General features: G+C 37.2%; 1 protein-coding gene across 1 annotated transcript in view; it reads left to right on the forward strand.

The window, feature by feature from the left end:
• The window catches only part of DNAH6 (dynein axonemal heavy chain 6), a 241,924-nt gene that overhangs the window by 60,653 nt on the left and 156,520 nt on the right, over positions 1-24,751 (forward strand). The window contains exons 6-16 of the mRNA XM_053890890.1: positions 1,053-1,187; positions 1,277-1,397; positions 2,743-2,860; positions 4,379-4,547; positions 6,745-6,861; positions 8,610-8,810; positions 11,572-11,692; positions 14,829-14,980; positions 15,803-15,955; positions 19,884-20,135; positions 23,435-23,563. Of these exons, the coding sequence (XP_053746865.1) occupies positions 1,053-1,187; positions 1,277-1,397; positions 2,743-2,860; positions 4,379-4,547; positions 6,745-6,861; positions 8,610-8,810; positions 11,572-11,692; positions 14,829-14,980; positions 15,803-15,955; positions 19,884-20,135; positions 23,435-23,563 (1,668 nt within the window). The remainder of the gene's footprint in view (positions 1-1,052; positions 1,188-1,276; positions 1,398-2,742; positions 2,861-4,378; positions 4,548-6,744; positions 6,862-8,609; positions 8,811-11,571; positions 11,693-14,828; positions 14,981-15,802; positions 15,956-19,883; positions 20,136-23,434; positions 23,564-24,751) is intronic.

Here is a 24,751-nt window from a genome sequence, read left to right on the forward strand (position 1 = left end):
GTCGGTTAAGCATCCAGCTCTTGGTTTCAGCTCAGGTCACGATCTCACAGTTTGTGAGTTCAAGCCCTGCATCAGGCTCCACACCGATGGTGCAAAGCCTGCTTGGGATTCCCTCTCTCTCTCTCTGTCTCTCTCTTTCCCTCTCTCTCTGCCCCTTGTCTGCTGTCTCTCTCTCTCTCACTCTCTCAAAATAAATGAATAATTTTTTTTTTTAAAACCCTATTACCCATTAGTGGTCATTCTATATTTCTCCCCATCTCCCCCCAACACCCTCCCCGGCTCTAGGCAACCACTAAACCACTTTTTGTCTCTGTTGGATTGCCTATTCTGTACGTTTCATGTAAATGGAACCATGTAATATGTGGTTCCTTATGGCTGGGTTTTTTCACTTAGCTTAATGTTTCCAGCATTCATCTATGTTATAGCATAGCATTTCTTTTTATTGGCAAATAATACACTGTTGTATGGATATATATATTTTATTTATCCATCCATCTACTTCCATTCATTGTTCCAGTCCACAAATAAATAGGTTCTTAATAGTGACTGAGTTTTCTTTTTCAGTAACTTGTTAAATTTAAAGTTAAAAATTTTAACTTAAAAAAATTTTTAATTCAAAGTTGTCTTGGGATTTTATGTCAAAGCCTCTTAGATCAGCAAATGGGCCTCTCCATTACCATGGTGACTGGGCATTGTAAAGTCCTTAAGATAACACAATGAATCTTTTAGTAGCCATTCATCATACATAGTGAAATTTAAGATATTTCCCAGTCCTCTATTACTTACCCTCAATTTCTTAGCTAAAAGACACATATTCAAGATAAAAAGATAGACATTCAAACAAATTAAGTCTGATAATTCAAAGAATGCTTTTAGAAAAAATTTCAGATGTGTTCCTGTTTAATGTATGCACTTTGGAGTTGTAGCTAGAGTTAACATATAGACCTATTATTTTCCTTAATAACCATTCTTGCTTTCCAAATATTTTTATTCTTTTAAAAGACAGGGTTTTTTTTTTTAACTAAACAATGATAATTTTTATTTTCATTCAGCATTTGCGACCGGCTCTTCTTAAAATAAATGAATTATGCTATAACTTGAGTTTTATCAGACTTTGTTATATTGAAAAATGTCATACTTATACCCTGCAAGAATTTAAGGCCACACAAATCATATGGTTAGAAGAGGTAAGGAATTTTTGTCTATGGTTTTGAGATTTTTTTTTCTATTGTTGCTACTTTGCTATTGCTAATTATACATATTCATCAATGTCTAGGTGACAATGCGCCTAGAAGAATTTCGAAATGAGGCAAAAGTCGTGGTCAGGAAGGCTTGTCGAATTGCTCTGCATGCCGCAGGATTTATTCCTGATGACTGTCAACATAAACCTGTTGAGGGTATGAAGGGGAAAAAAAACTTTGATAGATCAGAAGTCATGGCTTTCTAAAAAATTAACTCTTTTTTATTCTACTTTTCTTAAGTTCAAATAATGATCCTATTCGTCAGGATACTAGTCATAGAACCTTTATTTCATAAGCACTTTATGGTGGAATCAGGGACTCTTTGCTTAAAGTTATGTCAAGTCTACCAGAACAGACAATAAGTTTGTCAAAATTAAGCAACTGGATGGATCTCAGGTTGGCTCCAGTTGACATGAACAGTAAAGGATAACTAAAATTCAGATGGAAAAGGAGGATAAAGCTGTTCCTGGGAAAGAGGTAGCATGGTACACAGATCAAACCCTATTACGGGGAATGTTAATGAACTGTCTGCAGTCTTTCACTGAGTCAAAATCCTTTGATGTGGAATTCTTTTGGATAACTGGGCTATTTTCTAGAGTTTGAAACATTAACCAAGCATTTTGTTATTTTTGAATTTTACCTATCTTCTTAAAAATTTTAATTCCAATATAGTTAACATACAGTGGTATATCAGTTTCAGGTGTACAATATAGTGATTCAGCGATTCTGTACATTACTCAGTGTTCATCATGATGAATGTACTCTTAATCTCCTTCACCTATTTCCCCCATCCCTCCATTCAACCCCTTCTGGTAACCACCTGTTCTCTATATTTAAGAATCTGTTTTTTGGTCTCTTTTTTTCCCTTTCATTTGTTTTATTTCTTAAATTCTACAAATGAGTGAAATCATTTCATATTTGTCTTTCTCTGACTGATTTATTTCACTCAGCATCATCATCAGGGAAATGCAGATCAAAAACAAAATGAGATTATCACCTCACACCTGTCAGAATGGCTGAAATCAAAAACTCAAGAAACAAGAAGTATTGGTGAAGATGTGGAGAAAGAGGAACCCTTGTGTACTGTTTGGTGGGAATGCAAATTGATGCATTTTGCCACAGTGGCAAACAGTATGGAGTTTCCTCAAAAAATTAAAAATAGAATTACCCTACAATCCAGTAATTGCACTACTGGGTATTTACCCAAAGAATGTGAAAACACTAATTCAAATGAATATATGCACCCCTATGTTTATTGCCACATTATTTATAATAGCCAAATTATGAAAGCAGCCCAAGTGTCCGTCGATAGATGAATGGATAATGAAGATGTGGTGTGTATATACGTATGTATGTACTTTTGATATATATATATATACACACACACACAATGGAATGTTATTCAGCTATATAAAAAATTTTACTTATTTTTTAATCCATATTGAAAGAAATGGAATTTTTACACAAGAATTCCTGTTGTTGTGTCTTCTGTTGTTCTTAGATTATTGTAAAATGCCAGATGGTGGAGGTCTCACTGAGTTGCCTGCTTATTCAGACTCTGAGAAAATGACATACACAGAGCAGGCCAGCAAAAGGCATCACTGCATGAGGCTAACATGGTAAATTATTATTCTTTTTTTTCTTTCAAGAAATATTAGAGCATCCACCCTTCTCAAATTTCATTAAAAATTAAAGCCTTCATCACAGGATTCACTAATAGTGATGAGGGATTAGGGGGATATGGTAACCTGAATGCATGCCCAGAAGCTCACCCATCTGACTTTCACTCAGCAAAGCAACCACAGGAATGGCAAGCTGGTGGAGGGTGGAAGACATGCCCAAGGCCAAGTGCTTCTCTTTGATCTCTAAAGCTTTGTTTCCTTCGAGCCCAGCTCGGAGCATGAAGTAGGCTGTGGTAAGGAGAAGTCAGGTACATAGAGATTTGTGGGCGTCCTCCAGGGGACCCGGAGAGCCCACTACATCTGTTTGGTCACTAGAGACTACAGGGAGTTCTTTGCATTGCCACACAAAATTCCACCCTCTCCCTGTGGTAGGTTTTGCATCTGGGAGACCAGGGTGGAAAGTCTTCCTTCTAGGGCCTCGGCCAGATCATGACATTGTTCCAGAGTTTGGATTTCACATCATTCTAAAACCTCATCATTACAAATAACTTGCAAACAAGGCAAGTGGCTCAGTCAGTTAAATGTCCAACTTTGGCTCAGGTCATGATCTCACTGTCTGTGAGTTTGAGCCCCGTGTCGAGCTCTGTGCTTACAGCCCAGAGCCTGGAACCTACTTCACATTCTGTGTCTCCCTCTCTCTGCCCCTCCCCTGCTTAGGCTCACACTCTCTCTCTCTCTCTCTCTCAAAAATAAATAAATAAAAATTTAAAAACATTTACAAATAACTTGCAAACAAAATCCCCAAACATTATCTGAAAAATTTTGTGTGGCATTATAAAACAGTTATTGTTATTCAGTGCCCACTAACTTAGTCCAAGTTTGACAGCTGTCTGTTTAATAAACCTTAACTGTGTACTAGTTTATATATGAAATAACATGATAGCACTGTCTGTGTCACAACAGAAGTAAATGAAGCAGTCCCTGAGGCCACCATCATAATACAGGTAACAGAGGCCACTTGGGGCTTCACTTGAGTAGAATGAACATTTATTTTAAATGCCTAAGTAAGAAAATAAAAATCTGCATCTCTGGGTTAGCAGTTGCTGTCAAACAACATTTATTCAATAGCAAAAGTTTCACAATTTTACCATTAGAATGTCACAGATGTTGTATATTTTCTGATTTCTTGTTTAAAGCATCTTTCAAAAATCTTATGGCCCTTTTGGCTAGCTGAGGTAGGTGTGTTTTCCATACCAACTGTATTGCTCATTAAATATCCTTTTGAATAGTTAGAACACTCAGCTAAATTAATGCTATATATTTGAATATATTTGTGTTTTAAAATGAAGAATGTCCAAGAAGAACTCTTCTGGACAATAAGTCTCTGTTATTCTAACATAAATGGAAATTCAAAAAGAAATTATGATTTTTTAAGTGTGAATATTTGGTTTACTGTCACTTTCAAAAATAGTAGTGAATATAGAAAACTGAAGCTGTATTTTTTTTCTTTTCAAGCTTTATCCGTCTAAATGACCATCTAATTGAGAACACAATGCACATCCTAACAGTAAATTCTGTTAACTCTCTTTTGAATTATCTCACTGACAAGCTAAAACGAACACCTTCAGCAGATGTCATTCAGAAATGGATTACTGAAGAGAAGCCTGACGTCACTGATAAAAAGGTATATTTAGACAAAATTAAGAAAATTCACAGGTCAGCATTTATTGAGGAGTGCTTACTATGCATATTATGCTATTTTCTGTGTACTGGAAGTAGCAGGAATGTTTAGGAGATTTCACAGGATAATAAGAGCTTACCATATGCACTGGAAATGGCAAAATGAAAATCACTGTATGAACAAGTAAGAGAAAGCATCCATTGTGCCAGATGTCTGTCTCATAGAAATTTGCTATAGGCTATTCAGGTGTACATTGGACAAATATTTCTTAAGTACCTACTACGTACTAATCCCTGTGCTGGGTGTTGGGTATATAGTGATGAAAATCATAGAGAGGATGCTTGCCCCCTTTAATAAAGCTTACAGGTTGGGGGTCATTGTGGGCATGAGCTGGCAGACAGAAGCAGGGAAGGTTGTATAAACGAAAGAGGTAAGCAATGGTTTAGAGGTGAGAAGAAGCAAATCATGGAAGCAAGTCTTTGCGCTTTGAGTAGATAGCCTCTTGGGAGGATGTTGATCTTAGAGACACAGATTAATTTGAGATGTTTGAGATGAAGTGCTACAACTTTTCTGGTGGCTGAGAGAGAAATCATATCATCTAATATCCACGTTTCTCAATAAGCTTTCCCCCAGCTCCATCCCAGATAGTAGCTCCATGCTAGATATCTAAAACATAACAAAACATGCGTACCTAGTTTCATCAGTCTTCCTACCTGCACTTGTCAACTCCCCCCAACCCCCCCCCCCCCAGGAAACCCAGTTATGAAATTTCAAGGCTGGATGTTCTTTGCCATAGTTTCCCTTTTCTCCAAACATTGAATTTTAGTTGCATGTTCTTTTTTTATTACTCTCTCTCCTCCCCTAATCTCAATTCCTCCTTTTTCTAAATATCTTTATATTTTGAAAGTAACATTTATTGTTCTAATTATAAAAGTAATATATGCTAAGTGAAAAAAATGGGAAGAACACAGAAATATACAAAGGAAAGCATCCTCTGCTTTCCAAAGATACCTATTTCCAGTGGGAAGAAGGGTATCATACTTTACTTGCTGCCTTATCACATGCTTTTTCTACCTAGCAATATATTGTGAAAAATCTCCTGAGTCAATATGTACTTTTCCATATAATATTCTCACACAAAAATGTACCTACTGTACATCTTCTAAATAATTTTCTATTGTTGATCACTTTCTCATTATTCCAAATAATACTGCAAAGAACATCCTTGTCCATACATTTTTCACACATCCGATTTTTCCCCTTAGAAGAAACTCCTAGATGTGGAATTGTTGGGTCACAAATATGCTTACTTGTTAAGGCTTTTGATACTGATGGATTAACTTGCCAGAAGGTTTTGTGTTAATTTATAACCTTCCCAGCAATGTTTGACAATGAGCCACAGGCACACTAGATATTATCATTCATTTTCATTTTGGCCAATATGATGGATGTAAAGTAGTACATCACTGCTTTTAATTGTTATATTTCTTTAATTGTTACCCCAGTGCAGGGATAAGAGCATAGGTCTGGCACTTAATAACCAGTATGTCCTGGATGAAATGTCTTACCTTCTTCAGATCCTATTTTTCTCATGGGGGTAATAATGATATCTGCTTCATATGGTTGGTGTGGGTACATGAATACTTAGCAATGTCTGGCACACAGTGAATGCTCAATAAATATTGTTACTGAGTTAACTATCAGGAGTACGAGAACAAGGAGGAGAGTGATTGATCACTTGTATATTCCTTTTAAAAAATGTCAGATCATGCCCTTTGCCCATTTTTCTATTTAAGTACATTTCTATTTTAATATATATTTATGTATCAATGGTTATATTGTTAGTATACATTTCTATTGAGTATATCAAGTATATTTCTATTTAAATATTATCAACTTTCTATATTCTGTGTTCACTACTGACATATTTTTCCAGCTTGTTGTTTGCCTTTCCATTTTGTTGATAATGTTTTTATAAGGAGAGTTTTATACTGTTGAATCGTCTTTCAATGTTTTCCTTAATTTTTTAATTTCTATGGTAATATTCACTGAAAGACATGCCAACATTATGAAATCAATTAATTGTATAAGCTTCAGTTTACATGCCTCTTGTAATACAGAGGTTTTTGTTTTTGTTTTTGTTTTAATCTTCCACCTTGGTTCTTACATCTTTTTAACACTGCAAATGTGCTCATTTCAGGGGGCCTCTGTGGTGGAAAAGCAGGAAGAAGATGAGTCTCTCATCCCTATGTTTCTCACAGAACTGATTTTGACAGTCCAATCATTACTCTTCGAGCCTTCTTTGGAAGACTTCCTGGTGTGTGTTTCTTCAGATAGCATCCATGCATACATAACTTTTTGGAAAATGAAGCAACTGTTTCACTGTCAAATGATTGGCAGGATTGCTGTTGTCACTTTTCCAAAGTGATTAGAAGAAAATGAGAAAGTATTGTTCTATGCACAGCATTACATCTACATAAAAAAGATCTAAAAGTTTAGCATGTTTTCTTTAAGTTGAGACAGATTGGGGGCTTGGTAGGGTGTACCATCAAAAGAACATATTCTATACAAAATTTAGCATTGACTATGGTAAGGACAACTTTTGAAATATTTTTAGGTGTGCCACATCTGTGAAAAGTTTATTTTAGTTATCTATTGCTATTTAACAAATTACCACAAACATGGCAGCTTAAAACAACAGCCTTGTGTTTGCTCAACTTTCTATGGGTAGGAAGTCTGGGCTCATCCTCTGCTTCAAAGTCTCTCCAGGCTGCCACGCAGGTATTGGCTATGATGAGGTCTTCTTAGAGGCTTGGCTAGAAAAGGATCTACTTCTAAATTCCCTCAAGTTGTTGGAACAGCTCACCTCTATGCAGGTAGAGGACTGAAGTTCCTGTGTTCTTGAGGGATGTCAGCAGGGGACTACTCTTAGATCCTAGAAATCACCTGCAATTCCTTACCATGTGGCCAACTGTATAAGCAGTTTACAATATGGATGTTTGCTTCTTCAACATCAGTTGGAAAATCTCCTTTGGGAAGGGCCCAATCCCTCTTTTAAGGATTTTCACCTGGTTCAGTCAGGTATACCCAGGATATACCTTTTCAATTGACTCAGAGTCAACGGATTTGGGACCTTAATTATATCTGCAAAATTCTTTTAACTTTCTCTTTTTTAAGTGTATTTATTTATTTTGAGAGAGAAAGCAAGCAAGCATGTGCGGGGAAGGGGCAGAGTGGGGGCGGGGGGGGGGAGGAGAGAGAGAGAATCCCAAGCAGGCTCCACACCACCAGCACAGACCTCAATGTGGGGCCTGAACCCATTAACCCTGAGATTGTGACCTGAGCTGAAGTTTGACACTTAATTGACTGAGCCACCCAGGTGCTCTTCCTTTAAGTTTCTATATAATGTAGCCCAGTTGTGGAGAGTGGCATCCCATTGTATCCACAGGCCCTCCATCCCTCCATACTCAAGAGGAAAGGATCATACAGTGCATGTGCACCAGAGGGAGGGAATCTTGGGTGCCATCATGGAATTCTGCCTTCCACATTTGTCTATACGTATAAATTAGTAGACCTATCAGGATCTATGTTTCCTGGTATACTGTACCACAATGGCACTAGTAACCAGGATCTCTAGATTCCAGTCTTGACTTAACAGTTAATGGCTATTTGACCTTAGGGAATCCACTTAACTCTCTAGGGTTCGTTTTATGTATCTGTAAGATGAGAAGGCAGATGAGTTTTAAGGTTGCTTCCAATTCCAGCAGTCCATGATTCTGTGATTTATCAGATAGGTTATTTTAGGATATTTACATGGACAAGCAGACTGCTGAGGTCCCTATGGCTGTGACCTCACTCAGAAGTTCCTGTGGAGACACTGGGTTCTTAGGTCCCTTCTTGGCCAGAAGACTCGTGTCCTTCACATGATTTGTATGTACTCAGAATCAACACAGTATTTGGCATGGTTGAATGAGTTATTTATTTTAACATTTCAGAAAATTCAAAATTATTCATAAATATAACCATATATGCTTACATTTATGTTTATGTTTTTCTGCCTAACAGGATGGTATTTCAGATGCAATTAATCAATTTCAAAACACTGTGCTATCAGTTCCTAATCTTGTACCTGATACATATTTTGACGCTTTTACCAGACCTTACATTAACAACAAACTTGAAGAAAAAACTTGTGGATTTGGTCCAAGCCTATCAGCAGTATTTGATGATGATAAGAATTTTCACACAATTATCCTTCAAATAAAGGTACATTTACTTTTACTGAAACTAATTTATTATAGTCTCAATTTTTAAGAAATTGAGTAATATAGTTCCTTTCTTATCTTTAAACTGAATGCTACTTAATTTCTAAATAGTAAAGTATTTCTTTTTAAAGCCCTGGTATATCAGAGCACTGACTGTAGGAAAGGATTTAGAAGTACAAATTATCTGAGGTGGCTTCACTCCCAGGGGAGAAAATAAGGTTAAGAAGGAAGAAGAGGCGTTATTTAAACATTGGGTGGCATAGGGGAATGAAGCAACTGGTGAAAATTTAAGGTCCTACAAGACAAAAGAGAACCAAAAAAATCAAAGTATACCCAATTTTTCCCCACCACCAAAAAATTTAAAAATCTGTACATTGCTACACTGACAGAATAGAATACCCTTGACTTATAAATCCTATAAATCACTTCAGATCCACAACCTGAAGAAATGAAGATATATTAAATTCATGTAAAACTACTACAGGAAGAAAACAGAAAGAGAAGATTAAAAGATCTCATGAATGCTCCTTCCTTTCCTTCCGAAAAAACCATGAAACAAAAGCTGTGCTACCAACTAAAGTAGATATCCTCAAACAAGCATTTGAATTATGTGTACAATCACATTGAATAAAAAATTCAAAATCAGAAATGGGAAAAAAAAAGACAAAATCATCTCAGAAATGAAGCCTAAATTACGTGGTGACCAAGGGAGGATAAACTCAAATGAAAATTTAATAATTAGAAGAATGATAAGAAAAATGAGAATGGAGGAAAGACAGAAAAACAAGGGAATGAAAATAAGCTAGAGATGGTAAAAGGGTCAGAGAGAAAATAATTGGAATAGAATAGGCAAAGAAGAAATAATATACATTTAATTGGAGTCTCCAAAGAGGACAAGAAAACATAGGGTAGAGCAAACATTTATAACTGTAGTCCAAGAAAAGAAAACCTGAATCTGTATTGAAAGGGCCTGTAGAGTACCTTGGAAAATTGACCCAGAACAATCAGTTCTGTAATATATCCTCTTAAAACTATTAGCTTTTAAAGCTCACCACACAAAGGTCAAAGAACTTACAAAGTAAGAGAATTAGACCAGCATCAGACTTCTCAGAAACAGTGTATAAAGCAAGACAATAATAAAACAGCATTTCTTAATGAAACTCAAGGGAAGAAAGTGTGAATCAATAATTTTTATCTATTCAAGATAGCTTTTCAAGTATCAAGGCCATAGAAGGGTCTCCCTGGGACAATTTGGCCATTGAAATAAATACTGATTACAAAAGTATCATAAACCCTTGTGGGGCACCTGGGTGTCTCAGTAAGTTAAGTGTCTGACTCACAATTTTGGCTCAGGTCATGATCCCACAGTTCGTAGGTCTGAGCCCTGTGTTGGGATCTGCGCAGACAGTGCAGAGCTTGCTATGGATTCTCTCTCCCTCTGTCTTTGCTCTCTCTCTCTCCCAAAATAAATAAGTATACTTTTAAAAAAATAAAAGTATCATAAATCCTTGAATAAAATGGAAACACATTAGTCCATATTGTGAATGAAGAAATGAATTGAATGAGAGGGGAAAGCTTTTCCTTAGAGCAGAATGTCAACTAATAAATGTAGAAAGAAAACATAAAGAAAAATCATGATGGCTATCATAGAAACAGTAAGGAATCTCCAATTCATACTAAAATGAGTATGTAAAAGTTCAGTGAGAAACAGTATTTTGTCTCAAAACAGTGTTTTGTCTGTATATAAGGTATTTATTGATTTCAGGGAGAAAATAGTAAGTTTGCAGTGATGAAGCCTGACAGACGCTACCTTAACTAACATGTTAACATCTCGGGGACAAATTGATGTTAGGTGCCTTCTTCTGTGATGCACTGAGAACATATATCATTTCTGTGGTATTATTACCAAGAATGTATAACTGAAATTATGCATTATAAGATATAACACACACACACACACACACACACACACACACACACACACACACACACGAGATACTCTTCAAAATGTAAAGGTCATTTATAAAATGTAAAACCCTTAAAAGACAAGGGTTGAGGGGTGCCTGGGTGGCTCAGTCAGTTAATTGGCCAACGTCGGCTCAGGTCATGATCTCGTGGTCCATGAGTTCAAGCCCCACGTTGGGCTCTGTGCTGACAGCTCAGAGCCTGGAGCCTGTTTCGGATTCTGTGTCTCCCTCTCTCTGCCCCTCCCTCGCTCATGCTCTCTCAAAAATAAATAAACATTGGGGCGCCTGGGTGGCTCAGTCGGTTAAGCAGCCGACTTCGGCTCAGGTCATGATCCCACAGTCCGTGAGTTCAAGCCCCGCGTCGGGCTCTGCGCTGACAGCTCAGAACCTGGAGCCTGTTTCGGATTCTGTGTCTCCCTCTCTCTGACCCTCCCCCGTTCATGCTCTGTCTCTCTCTGTCTCAAAAATAAATAAACGTTAAAAAAAAATTTAAAAAAAAGACAAGGGTTGAGGAGTTGTTTCAGATTTAAAAAATTATAAGTATGCTTCATTTTAATCATAAAGAACAGTTTTCAGAAGTCAGATTTTAAGATGTGTTTTTTCTTTTACTTCATAAGAGAATCCATTAACTGCTCTTTGACATCAAGGATGGTATCTTACCTCACTTATGTATCCCTAGGTCAAAGCATATTGTTGGACACAGAGAAGGCATTTGTGTTTATTTTAGTTACATTGAGTTGAATTCTGCTCAGGAAAAAAAATAATTTTATTTGTCTGTTTATTTATAACATTTAGGAAACCATACAAGCAGCATTTGAATCTGCCCGATTATATGCATCTACATTTGAAAAGTTCCATATATTCTTCAAGGAAAATGAAAGTCTTGATTTACAAGCTCTTAAACTTCAAGAACCTGGTAAGTTTTCCATTTGTCCTTACTAATTATTTTTGAGAGGGATATCGAGGTTTATAGTAGTCTAGTTTCTGTTTATTGGTGTATAGAGACAGAAATGATGACCAAAAAAAGTTGGCCTGATAAAAGATAAGTTTATTCATTTCTGGCTTATTTTCTGTAGAATTACTTTTTACCACATCCTCATAGTTGGTATGATTTGATAAATTTACTAAGATTATCTTAAATTTACTAAGATAGATTTAATTTATCCTGGAGAATGTGGCATGTGCACTTGAGAAGAATGTATATTCTGCTGTTGGATGGAATGTTCTATGTATGTCCGTTAAGTCCATTTGTTCTAAAATGTGATTCAATTCCATTTCTTTGTTGGTTTTCTGTCTGCATGACGTATTAATTGATGATAATAGGGTATTAAAGTCCTCTACTATTATTGTATTCTTGTTGATTTCTCTCTTAAGAGCTGATAGTGTTTGCTTAATACATTTCAGTGCTTGGATGTTGGGAGCATATATGTTTATGATTGTTATATCTTCTTGATCTATTGGCCCCTTTATCGTTACATAATGGTCTTTGTCTCTTACGATTTTTGGCTTCAAGTCTATTTTGTCTGATATCAGTATGGCTACATCCACTTTCTTTTGGTTACTGCTTGCTTAGAGTATTATCTTCCACCTCTTCACTTTGAGTCTATGTTTTTCGCAGCTGAGATGAGTCTTCTGAAAGCAGCATATAGTAGGGGTCTTATTTTTCAATCCAGCCACCCACTCTGTGCCTTTTTATTGGTGAGTTCAATCCATTTACATTTAGGGTGATCATTGATATATGAGGACTTACTACTGCCATTTTATTTTTGTTTTTTCATTGTTTTGTATCTCTTTCTCTCTCTCTCTTTTTTTCTTTGTATTTTCTGTTTACCTTTTTAGTTTGGTGGTTTTCTATGATGAATTGGCCTGTTTCTCCCGTGTGTGTGTGTGTGTGTGTGTGTGTGTGTGTGTGTCTGTCTTTGCTTTAAATTTTTGTTTTGTGGCTACTGTGAGGTATTGTATAAAATGTCTCATAGATAAAATAGTCCTTTTTCTGTTAGTAGTAATTTATCTTCATTTGCCTATACAGGTTCTTTTATTTTCCTCTTCCCCTTCTATATTTATGTTGCAACAATTATCTCTTTATGTTCTGTGAGTTTGTTGCCAAATTATAGTAGCTATAGTTATTTTTAATGCTTTTTTCCTCTAACCTTTATACTATAATTGTTTAACACCCTATTCTAAAATAGAGTTACAGTTTTCTGATTCTATTTATCACCTTACTCAAAGTTTCGTGTATTTTTTCATTTCAGGTAGACAAAAGCTCCTTTCAACATTTCTTGTAAGGGAGGTCTGGTAGTGATGAATTCCATTCACTTTTATTTGTCTTAGATCTTTATTTCTTCTTTATATCTGAAGGGTAACTTTGCTAGATAGAGTATTCTTGGCTGGCAATTTTTGTCTCTCAAATACTTGAATACATAATTCTATTCTCTCCCAGCCTGTAGAGTTTCTGCTGAGAAATCTGCTCATAGTCTAATGAATCTAGTAGTTCCTTTGTAGGTTACTTTCTTTTTTTGCCTGGCTGCCTTTAAGATTCTTTATCGTTGACTTTTGAAAGTTTTGTAATAATATGTCTTGGAGATGGTCTTTTTGTATTGAGATAGTAAGGTGATCTATTAGCTTCATGGATTTGTATGTCTAGTTCTTACTCCAGGTTTGGGAAGTTCACAGCCATTATTTCTTTAAATAACCTCTCTACCTCCTCTTTTCTTCTGGTGTACCCATTATTCTGTTGTTGACTCTCCAAATAGAGTCTAACAATACTCATAGGGTTTCTTCATTTTTTAAACGTCTTAGGATTTTAGGAGTTATCTCTCCTTTTCCACCTGAATCAGTTCTAGTCTACTCTGTTTCTAATGCTTGGATCACTATTCTGAACGATAATTACATGATACCATGAAAAAAGACTCTGTGTTCAAATAAGTTTGGAAAATACTAGACTAAGCAACATCATACAGGTTTCCTTACCAGAGGACTTCTCAGATTACTTGATATCTCATTTTGTCAGTTCTCAAAAATACACACATCTAAACCTTCTGAAATGAGTAGGATAGATAATTGTTGACCCTTTTTGTGTTATAAGGAAGCTAAAGCTCAGAAAGATTAAGTGACTTACACAAAGCCAAATATGGGTTAAAGACTTGAGTTTAGGTTTTCTAATACTACATGTTCTTTATGCTATGTCAAACTTCCCCTTATATTGAGGAGAATAATTGACATGAATAAAGACAAGAATCAACACCCTTTTCTTTTTGGAAAAGGGTTATATAGAGAGAACAGGGAATAGTAAGGAAATCATTCTGACTCAGGTGAAGAAGCACTTGGATATAAAGTTAGCTAACTTTTTACAGGTTCAGAGCATACAGGATTTTTAAAGACAAGCAAAGTAGTTTAGTATTGCATATGTATTAGAAGGAGCTGTTTTTGACCAACAGTATGATACAATTGTATTCAAAGGTAATCAGTCCTCCAGTGGTTCTAGATAGATTGGAGAAGGGAGAAAATGAAAATGGGAAGATTATCAAACTGCAGCTGTGGCGTATGGCAGATTCACATCAACAAACGCCTCAACCATGATGTACGAACAGAGTTGGCAGACAGGTGTTGGGAAGAGGAATGGAGATAACTTCAGCTATGCTCAATCTCTTGTATTTTAAACTTTTGTTGTAAATGTCCTCAAAATGGTTTACATGGAGGTGCCATGTGGAAGAACCCTTCCAGTAAGCCCAACTTCAAACCAACCTGACTCAAAAATCCAGTCCATTCCAGACTAGACCCTCTAGTGCAGTTACAAATTATTTTTATCTTGCATCTCTTAATAGGAGCCATAAAACATATTTACATTATTGACTATTAGTTTTTTAGTATAAGATAAGATATAAAGCATTATGAATTAACATTTTGAAGTTATACGTGGAATTCTGCATTAGGAAAATAGCATTATAAATATGTATGTAAATTTATTAATGCAATGATTTTTACCATATTCATAATAACCCTTTAAAATTTGATATGATATATTTTATGCCTTATATTATAATTTCATGTAGATGTTAAGTTTTTTGGAGAACAACTGGAAAAATACCACAGACAGCACAAGGACGCAATAGCTCTAAGACCCACCAGAAATGTAGGATTGCTGCTCATTGATACAAAGCTGCTAAAAGAAAAACTAATTCCATCACCTTTGCGATGCTTGGAGGTAATTATGAACTAGGAAACATTTTAATTGTAGTCTGTATAATTATTTTATAATTTTTCCACCACAAATAGCCTATCTTTATTTTGTAGTATTGCAAATGTTTAAAATTAACATAACCTACTGAGCATCCTAGGAAAGGTCTCATATTCTCTCTGTCCCAAGCATAGTAGGCTTTCAGATGAGGGAAGGAAGGGCACTTACAGGCCTCAGAGTAGCCTCTTATTCCCCATTCTGTTTTTCTTTGTTGGAGCATTTCAACACTTCCTGCAGAAGAGATATTACTATAACAGCTCAGTGTCCCCATGGGAATGCTGGTTGAGGTCAAGTTTAGGACATCATTTCCTGCTCTGAAACTGTCCCTAAAGATCTGATTATATTTTGGTGAATTGTAGAGGTGAGGAAATTTGTACTGATCCTGAAATAATTTTGATGTCTTCCTTTGGAGCCAGGGTATGCCTATAATATTCTCAAATACCTCCAGTGAGACAATGGTATAGAACAGGGACTGGCAAACCATACCCCACAGGGTAAATCCAGTCCACCATCTGTTTTGTACATACAACCATGACAGTTTGCTTTTGTATTACCTATGGTTGCTTTCTCACTACAAGGGCAGAGTTGAGTAATTGTAACAGAGGTGGTATGTCCTACAAATCTAAAATATTTACTATCTGATCCTTACAGAAAGCCTCTGCTGACCCCTAGTGTAAATGACAGAAGACAGAGCCAATATCTGCTAATTTAATTAGGATTTATTTAAAATATTTATTAAAGTGGCAATATTTAAATAGTTATGATTTACATTTTCTTTTTTTTTCCTAGGTGCTAAATTATATGCTTCCTCGTCAAAGCAAGAAAAAAGTGGATGCCATTATCTCTGAGGCACAAGATGCAGAGTATAAACTTGAATTTGTTCCAACTACCACCATAGAATATGTTAACAGCTTAGTATTTCTTGATGAAATTCAGGAAAGGGTAGGTTGATTTTTATATGACTCAACATTCCAGACCTTGTGGTAGGTAAGGAAAACAAATAAAAATTGAGGGACTGAAGGTCAACAACAGCTATCAAAATATTAGAACACTTTCAGACAATATAATTGAATACCCTACATCACAGCAATAATGGCAGCTAACACTGATCAAACTCTCACCACTAGTCAAGAATTGCACTAATTTTTTAAATATATATTACATTTTTAATCCTCACAAAAACTTAAGAAGTGTGGATAATTTTTATTCTCATTCCATAGATGAGGAAACAGACACTAAAAATGGTTATATTGTTCAAGATCACAAAGCTTGTTACATGGTAGAGCTGGGTCTACCCAGCTCTGAGTCTCTGACTGCAAAGTCAGTGCTCTCAATCATGGTTTATTGCAATTCTTCTTTGTGATCAATGATCATGGAATTGTAATCTATACATTGGTCATAATGGAAGTCTTGACCCTTAACCCATATCTGCATGATAGTCAAGAACCTCACCATTAGGAATAAAACCCAATTCAAACTAGCTTACATAGGGAGGTGGAGGTTGGGAGAGAAGAGTAGATATGGGACTTAAGTGGTGCCGGTGGTAGGGTCATCTCTCTCTCTCTCTCTCTCTCTCTCTCTCTCTCTCTCTCTCCCTCCCTCTCCCTCCCTCCCTCCCTGCCTGCCTCTCTCTCTCTCTCTCTCTCTCTCTCACACACACACACACACACACACACACACACACACACACACTTACTCTTTTGTTGATCAGCCCACTGGCTCTTTTTCTCTCTTTCTCTCACACACACACTTAGACCTTTGTCTCCCTTATTTCTTTCTCTCTAGAAATTTGGTTTCCTCCTCACAGGATCTTCCCTGTGACAGGAAACCTAGCATTTAATTTCAGTTGTCATTTTTCATAAGCTTTCATTCATATCAATTGACATTTGAAATAGAGGTAAATTATTTTCTTAAATATCTGGAAATTGAAGATATGTTACAAATAAAAAATGTGCACTGAGTAAGATAAGTCATTAACCACTAGATAGTCTGTTACATATTTTTAACAGCAAAGGCTGTTTCATGGTCCCATAAAAGTAACCATTTTTGACATTTTCGAATTTATTTTTATATTGAAGTATAGTTGACGCACAACGTTATATTAGTTTCAGGTGTATAACCCAGTGATTCACTAATATAAATGTAACAATTTTGTTTCTCATTTAAAGAAGCTCATCTTCACAAAAGGGCAGGTATTGTGGCTTTCCCTCAGATGTACATATATATTATCTCAGGAGTCTAGAGATGCCAATTTGTAGTCAATTTGTAGTCATTAAGGTGCTTTGGACAAATAACTAAACCTCAATGAGCTAGCTTAGGCCAAGGGGGCCCTATTTAAGGATTCAGTAGTATGGAACCCTACCCCTTCATCAAAAAGGTAAGTAGGCTTAGGAATTTACCAGAACCAGTAATGAGAAGACTGTAGGAAATCCATGTAGTTCTTTCTCTCCAGCCTTTCTTTCTGCATCTCTCTACAGATCTGATCTGCTTCTCTTTCTCTACAGACTTGCTGCTTCTGCTTCTTCATCCCACAGCAGCAAACATGGCTGACAGCAGCTCCCAAGTTACATACTGCAAGTCTAGCCAGCCACCAAGAGAGAGAGAGAATCTCTCTCTCTCTCCCCCCCAATATTAATTTTCAATGTCTATTAAATGCATTCAGCTTCCCACCTCCATTCTGTTATATAAACTATGACAGGAAGTTAGGATCACATTGCAGAGGGTAAATTGCTCTCACTCTGTTGTTCCTGAACAGGAGACTTGATGCGCCATGCAGAAAACCCAGACTGTGTCCATCCCCACCAAGTTGTGTGTGCATTTCTGGGTGTTGTGTTGGGGAGGCAGTTTCCCTTAGGGAGACGTTCTCCATACATGAACAGTTTTTTTTTGGAACTCAGAAAGTGTAGTGAACACCCACTTACAGAGGACAGGGGTTACAACAATGAGTAAACCTACCTTCAAGGAGCTCAGAGTCTATAATGAAAGCAGATAATTATTATATAATATGTATAGGTACAGGATACTGTTGTAGGACTGGGAGGAGTTGTGGTCATTCTTGGCTATGAATCACAGAAGGCTTTGTGGAAGATGGGATATTCAAGCTATGTCCTAGAATACATCTACTCAGGTAGGATTCCAAGGAGAGGGAAATTTGTGTGCAAAGACCTGAGGCAGCATGACAAGAGCAGGATGTGGCAATTGGTACACAATGGAGAAAGGGTGCTTGGTAGAGAAAGCAGATAAATTGTAGCTAAAGCTATATTTTTCAAGGATAGGAGAGAAGGAATGGATTCTAGTAAATTTACTTAGTAGAATTGAAAGGACTAAGTGGGCAACTGAACGTGGGGACAGCAAGAGAAGTCTATGACTACTCTTGGATATCTTTCTGCAGGGAACAGGTATCACTAACCAGTATGAGTAGGGTGGGCCACATAATCACTGTCTGACCAGGCCAATTTTGAGAGTGAATGAGGCACTATTAATCATTCTGCCAGGATATTAAGTGTAAACCAAGACGCTCTCAGAGAAACATGGACATATGTTTATGCCAAGTATAGGAAGCATAGGGAGATGAACAGATCTTGGTGTACAGAAACCTAGTTCTATTTATTACTTGTTTAAGATGTTATTAAGATGTTCAACTTTGGGTTGTAAGTAACAAAAACTCACATAGTTAGCTTGGAAAGATGAGAACATTTATTCTACGTTTGCAGGGTTATCTTCTGGAATCCAAAGGCATGCATAGAGCCTAGCCTTAAAAGAGGATAGGAACTTAGAACTAGAGAAGCATAAATACACCAGAAAGGCCTTTCTCTTTCCATATCTCATCTCTGCTCCTCTCTAGAATGCTGGTTCTGGAGGGGTGGGCCCAGATCAGCAGCATTAGTATCAGCAGGAAACTCAGAAATGTATATTCTCAGGCTCCACCCTAGATCTTCTGAATCAGAAGCTCAGGGGAAGGGCTCAACAATCTGTTGAGCAAGGTGATTGTGAATCTCAAGCTAACGGTTGGGAACCATTTCTCTAAAAGCCTCTCTGCAGTTCTCTTCTCATGTCAACGACATGCTTTGTTTCTACATGGAAACAAATGGCCTCTGCCAACACCTACTGTCTAATTCTTCCCATGTTCAGAGAGAGGGCAGACTCAGCCCAGTTCATGAAGTCCCAGTTTTGTGCTGCTTGGTTCAGCTTGTGGCCAGGAGGTTGGGTCAAGTTGTCCAAACATGGCTGCTCCCCATATAACCATGTGGCCGAGTGGAAAAGAGAAGGCTTCCCCCAAAACCGGAGAGTCCCTTCCCACAAAATTAGGAAAGGCACTGTCCACTGAAGGTGGGACATCAAAGCGAAGATGTTTAATAGTCAGTTGAAGGTAGTAGAAGTATTTATTAAAGGATAGTGGGGAACACGCGGTCAGAACCATGACCTGTGCACGCCTCAGGAGCTGCTCTGGACAATCCCTGCTCAGCACACATGTCTGGAAGCTCAAATGTTACAACTAAGCACCCTGATGGTACATGCTGTCTCTGAAAACTAAATATTGGCACTTTTTACTGTTTAATGCTTGGCAAGAAAAAAGAGAGAGAGAGAGAAAATAAACAGTAATACTAAGTATTATAAGAGTAATACTAACTGTGGTCAGCTCTGAACAACCTACCTCCTGGGCCTGATTACTTGTATTGTAGCAATCACTGTATTTATCACTCAGCAGGGTTCAGCCAGTTTGATCGTAATGTTAAGCATATGCCTCAGGTGCTGGCTATGAATGTGTGATGTTCATAGTGCACAGTGGCTATCTCCTATTAGATAAAGCTGAAAGGGAATATAGGACTCTGATATATTTAATAAGCAACTAGTGTTTCTGTTTATTTAGATCGAAAGCCTTGAAGATGAAGGGAATGTAGTGATTCAAATGTACAAGCTCATTGAACAGTATCAGGTTCCCACACCTCCTGAAGACTTTGCTGTTTTCGCTACTATGAAGCCATCCATTGTTGCAGTTCGGAATGCCATTGATAAATCTGTGGGTGACAGAGAAACAAGCATTAAGCAGTTTTCTCTGCATTTGGGCAGAGATCTTGAAGACCTAACCAATGAAGTGAATGAAGTAAAGCTACAAGCACAGGTAAACTAAAGCAGGATTAAAAAAAAAAAAAAAAATCTGTGAGAGGTGCCTGGGTGGCTCAGTCGGTTAAGCGTCTGACTTCAGCTCAGGTCATGATCTTGCAGTCCGTGAATTTGAGCCCCACATCGGGCTCTGTGCTGACAGCTCAGAACCTGGAGCCTGCTTCGGATTCTGTCTTCCTCTCTGTCCTTACTCCACTCACATACACTATCTTTCTCTCAAAAAATAAATAAGCATTAAAATTTTTTTTAAATAAGTAAAAATAAAAAAATAATCTGTGTAAAATTTGACTATTATATTTTAATTAAACTATTTAAGGATTATATTTCATTTTAATCCAATTTAACTTTTATTTTTTTGTGGTTTCATTCTAACCAAGTAACAATGTCTTTGAGCTATTTAAAATTGAATGTGTTTCTGAACCTCTAAGTACTGAATTAACTCCAGAACATTGCAAGTAAAGTGTATATATTTTCTTTTTCCTGACTTGTATTCATTATTTTGAAATGAGTGCTTTTATAACTTTTTAACATATTTTGTAGCTATTGTCACAATTTTAAAGTTTGCTTTGCTACATATTAGAAAATTCCCATTTAGGAAGAAGCATAATGAAGAATATTTGGTTAACTTGCAACAATTTTACTACCCAAAAGATACAAGGGGAATTTTTAAGAGATTTCTGGGTGATTCTTACCAGAAGCACGCATGAAAATATAATTTTGTAACGATCTACTATTTTGTTATTAACATTGACTAAATCTTATCACAGAAGTATAAACCATATAAAGTTATAATCAAATAAGAAAAACTGGGAAAATCTCAATGTCCATCAACAGAGGAGGAAGAAAATGTGTTAGGGTACATTTGCTCAAAGAAATACAATGCAGACATTAAAGATTACGATATACACTTATACATATTGACATGGAAACATAAAAGTAGCTAACATTTATTGTGCGCTTACTATGTGTCAGGTATTATTCTAAGGACTTGCTATCATTTTTATTTTTATATGGAAACAGTCTTGTATTTTTCACCAGAAAAAAAAAACTGTAATGACTTTACAACTTCATGAATTATCAGAAAATGGAACACACCCAAGTAGCCATTACTCATGTCAAGAACCATAATGTTACTGCTACCTTTAGGATGCCCTCTAACCACTAGCCCTTTCTTTCTTTCCAAAGGCAGCCACTACCCTCAACTCTAATGCTATAAATCAAGTTTGCCTGTTTATGAACTTCAATTAAATAGAATCATACAGTATGCCCTTTATTTGATTTTGTTACAGTCCTAAGATTCATCTGTGATGCTGTGACTGGATGTAGTTTATCTACCTTTGTTGCTAAATAGTATTTTAGGGGCGCCTGGGTGGCTCAGTCGGTTAAGCGTCCAACTTCGGCTCAGGTCATGATCTCACGGTTTGTGGGTTCAAGCCCTGCGTCAGGCTCCGTGCTGACGGCTCGGAGCCTGGAGCCTGCATCAGATTCTGTGTCTCCCTCTCTCTCTGCTCCTCCCCCACTCATGCTCTGTGTCTCTCTCAAAAATAAATAAACATTAAAAAAATTAAAAAAAAAGTAAATAGTATTTCATTCTATGCCACAATTCAATTATTCCATGGTTGATGGAAATTGGGGTTGTTCACAGTTTTTGACAATAATGAATAATGCCTCTTGGAACATTCTTATATATGTTTCCATGTTTTACTCATTTAATGCTCAGAGCACTTATAAGGTTTTATCATTTACCTTTTATAGAGAAGAAAACAGGGACAGGTTAAGTAGCTTACCCAGGGTCACACAAATAACAGAGGGAGGAACCAGGATTCAAGCTTAGACATTCTACTTCCAATGGTTGATAGTCTGCTGTTAACTATATAAATGCATGTGGATTGCTAGAGAGAGCAAGTGCCAGCAAGTGCTTCCTGTGTGATCATGCATGATGCACACACACACAAGTGACAGCAGAGGTTCTCTCAGCAAGTGCTTCTTTCATAGAGGGTTTGGAATGAATTCATTATCACTCTTGAGCAAAGAACTACAACTGTAGTATTTTCATGAATGACACCATCTTGCTGTCAAGACCTCTACTCCTGCTGATGGAGGGAGTTGGAGAAAAAAACCTAAGTGTGACAGTTGATGATAACTCAGTTTATTTCAGTTTGAAATGTCCATTTCATTCTAGCTTGGTCTCTTTTTGATAGATTTTAATTCAATTCACAATGCCTCTCAGACATTTCTTCACCCCTGCTCTCAGCGTCTCCCACCTCTTGCTCCAGAAGTGGGAGTCTGAATTTCCTCCTGGTGGATGGAGGGAAGGGGCATCCAGTCCTCTTGCTGCCTTTTGGACCACAGGACTTCCAGTGCAGTTTGGCTGGGCTGGGCCTGCTTGTCCCAGGCAGCTGTTAGCTGAGGCTCTTTCTTGGTTCTTTAGGTACCATGTTGACCACTGCTGCTATAGTCCATCATTTCTACCATAGTCTACAGTCTCAAGTGATCTATCACCTTCTTATCCTGACCTCAGACTGCTTCTGGTCCACCAGTCCTTGTAGCAGTTCCCATCACTAGATTCAAGCACTTGAGAACTTCATGATCCACTACGTGCCATACCAAGCTAGGAGGCACCAGAGTGTCAACACAAGGCCCGTCTGCCTAGACACTTCCCTTAGCTGTTTCTAGAACATGTTGCCCTTTTGAGTGCAGTATCATACTGAATCAGAAATTAGCCTCCCAAGCTGTGGCTATAATGGTTCTGATTCTTCCAATTTCTCAGATTCTCCCAAACCTAGTTAGGTGCTTCTTCTTTGCATCTGAACCTTTTCATTCCCATTCACTGGACAGACTTTCAACCCCAACAGGTCAGGCAGAAAATTTACGTCTGACCACTTATTCTTTATCTTCTCTCTTCCTACCTCTCAGAAATCAAAGGGCTTTCTATTTCTGTTATTGTAAAAAGAAAATTTCCCTTAGATAATGTCCTCTTCCTTCTTTCCCCTATTGCGTGCATCTGTCCTTACCTGAAGTCTTGTTGAAGTGTAGGAAATGAAGTAGAAGAGGGAAAATATATTAGGTCCTATTGAAAAACAATGGTGTCCCCATAACACTTCTTTATACATTTTTATACTTTTCACGATGTACATATATTGTTTTTAAATGCAAGAAAAACAGCCACTTTAACATTTTCTAAAAATCAGAGTGAAAAGAATTAGAAAAAATATTTTTGGAAGTGTTTATGAATTCACTTAATGGTCCATATGAAAAAGTAGGAATGACTAATCAAAAATTATCTTAATTTTACAGGATCCACAGATCTTAGATGTTACTGCTGACCAAGACAAAATAAAGCTCATGTTGCACGATCTGCAGTTGGTTCTAGATGATCTTCAAAAACGTGCATTTCAATATAAATCCTATCAGAAGAATTTTAAGGTAAGAACAGCTCTACACATCTGTTTTTAAAACATATGCATAGAAATGGCATTCATGCACAAACACCCTCAGCAATGTAGTTCTAAACATTCAATGTTGGGATGCCTATGTGCTAGGCACTGTGCTGGAATGGTCTGAAGTGCAAATATGAAGTGTTCTCTGAATTTGAAGTGTTTAAAGATTAGTACACATGAGAGATAAAATATCTTTCTTAATATAAAATAATGATGAATTATAGATAAACTCTCAGACCAGGGACTACAGTTTCTAGGTTAAAATATGTATGTTCTGGGCGCCAGGTGGCTCAGTCAGTTAGGTATCAGAATTCAGCTCAGGTCATGATCACATGGTTCATGGGTTCGAGCCCCACATCAGGCTCTGTGCTGACAGCTCAGAGCCTGGAGCCTGCTTCGGATTCTGTGTGTGTGTGTGTGTGTGTGTGTGTGTGTCTCTCTCTGCCCCTCCCCTGTTCATGTTCTGTCTCTATCTCTCAAGAATAAATAAACATTAAAAAATTTTTTTTAAATAACAATAAAAAAATAATATATGTAGGGGCACCTGGGTAGCTCAGTCAGTTGAGCATCTGACTTCGGCTCAGGTCATGATCTCACGGTCTGTGAGTTAGAGCCCCATGTTGGGCTCTGTGCTGTCAGACAGTTCAGAGCTGGAGCTTGCTTTGGATTCTGTGTGTCCCTCTCTCTCTGCCTCTCCCCCACTCACGCTCTGTCTCTATCAAAACATGAATAAACGTTAAAAAAATTTTTTTTAAATATATGTATGTAGATTTTTAATTGTGGTCAGTTAAAACCCTTCTAGTCTTTCTTAAGTAATAATCGAGCTTCTTTTACATTCCTGGGTGTGTTATGATTCTATGAATATTGCCTGAATTGCCCTGGTTTGATGTGCCAGTTTAGTGAAACAAGAGACTTTGGCTAAGCCAGGGGATAGGATCCTAAAAAAAAGGGTAGGTTTCAAAGGCTAAATGATATGCCTCAAAAAATGAAGAGAAATGACTAAAAGCTATAAGTGCCAAAGAGACCAAAAAGAAGGGAATGGAAAAGAAAAGATTCCTAGGTCAAAACCAGGGAACCACCAGCAGTGAGAGAGGTGTTGTTAGTCTCCCCAATAGTCTTGGAGGAATGACTGGACCTCACATGGGAATGTACCTATTTTCCAGAGCCCCAAATT

Source organism: Panthera pardus, unplaced genomic scaffold (genome assembly GCF_024362965.1).
Source record: "Panthera pardus isolate Hobbes unplaced genomic scaffold, ASM2436296v1 HiC_scaffold_26, whole genome shotgun sequence".
In the NCBI taxonomy this organism is placed as follows: Eukaryota; Metazoa; Chordata; class Mammalia; order Carnivora; family Felidae; genus Panthera; species Panthera pardus.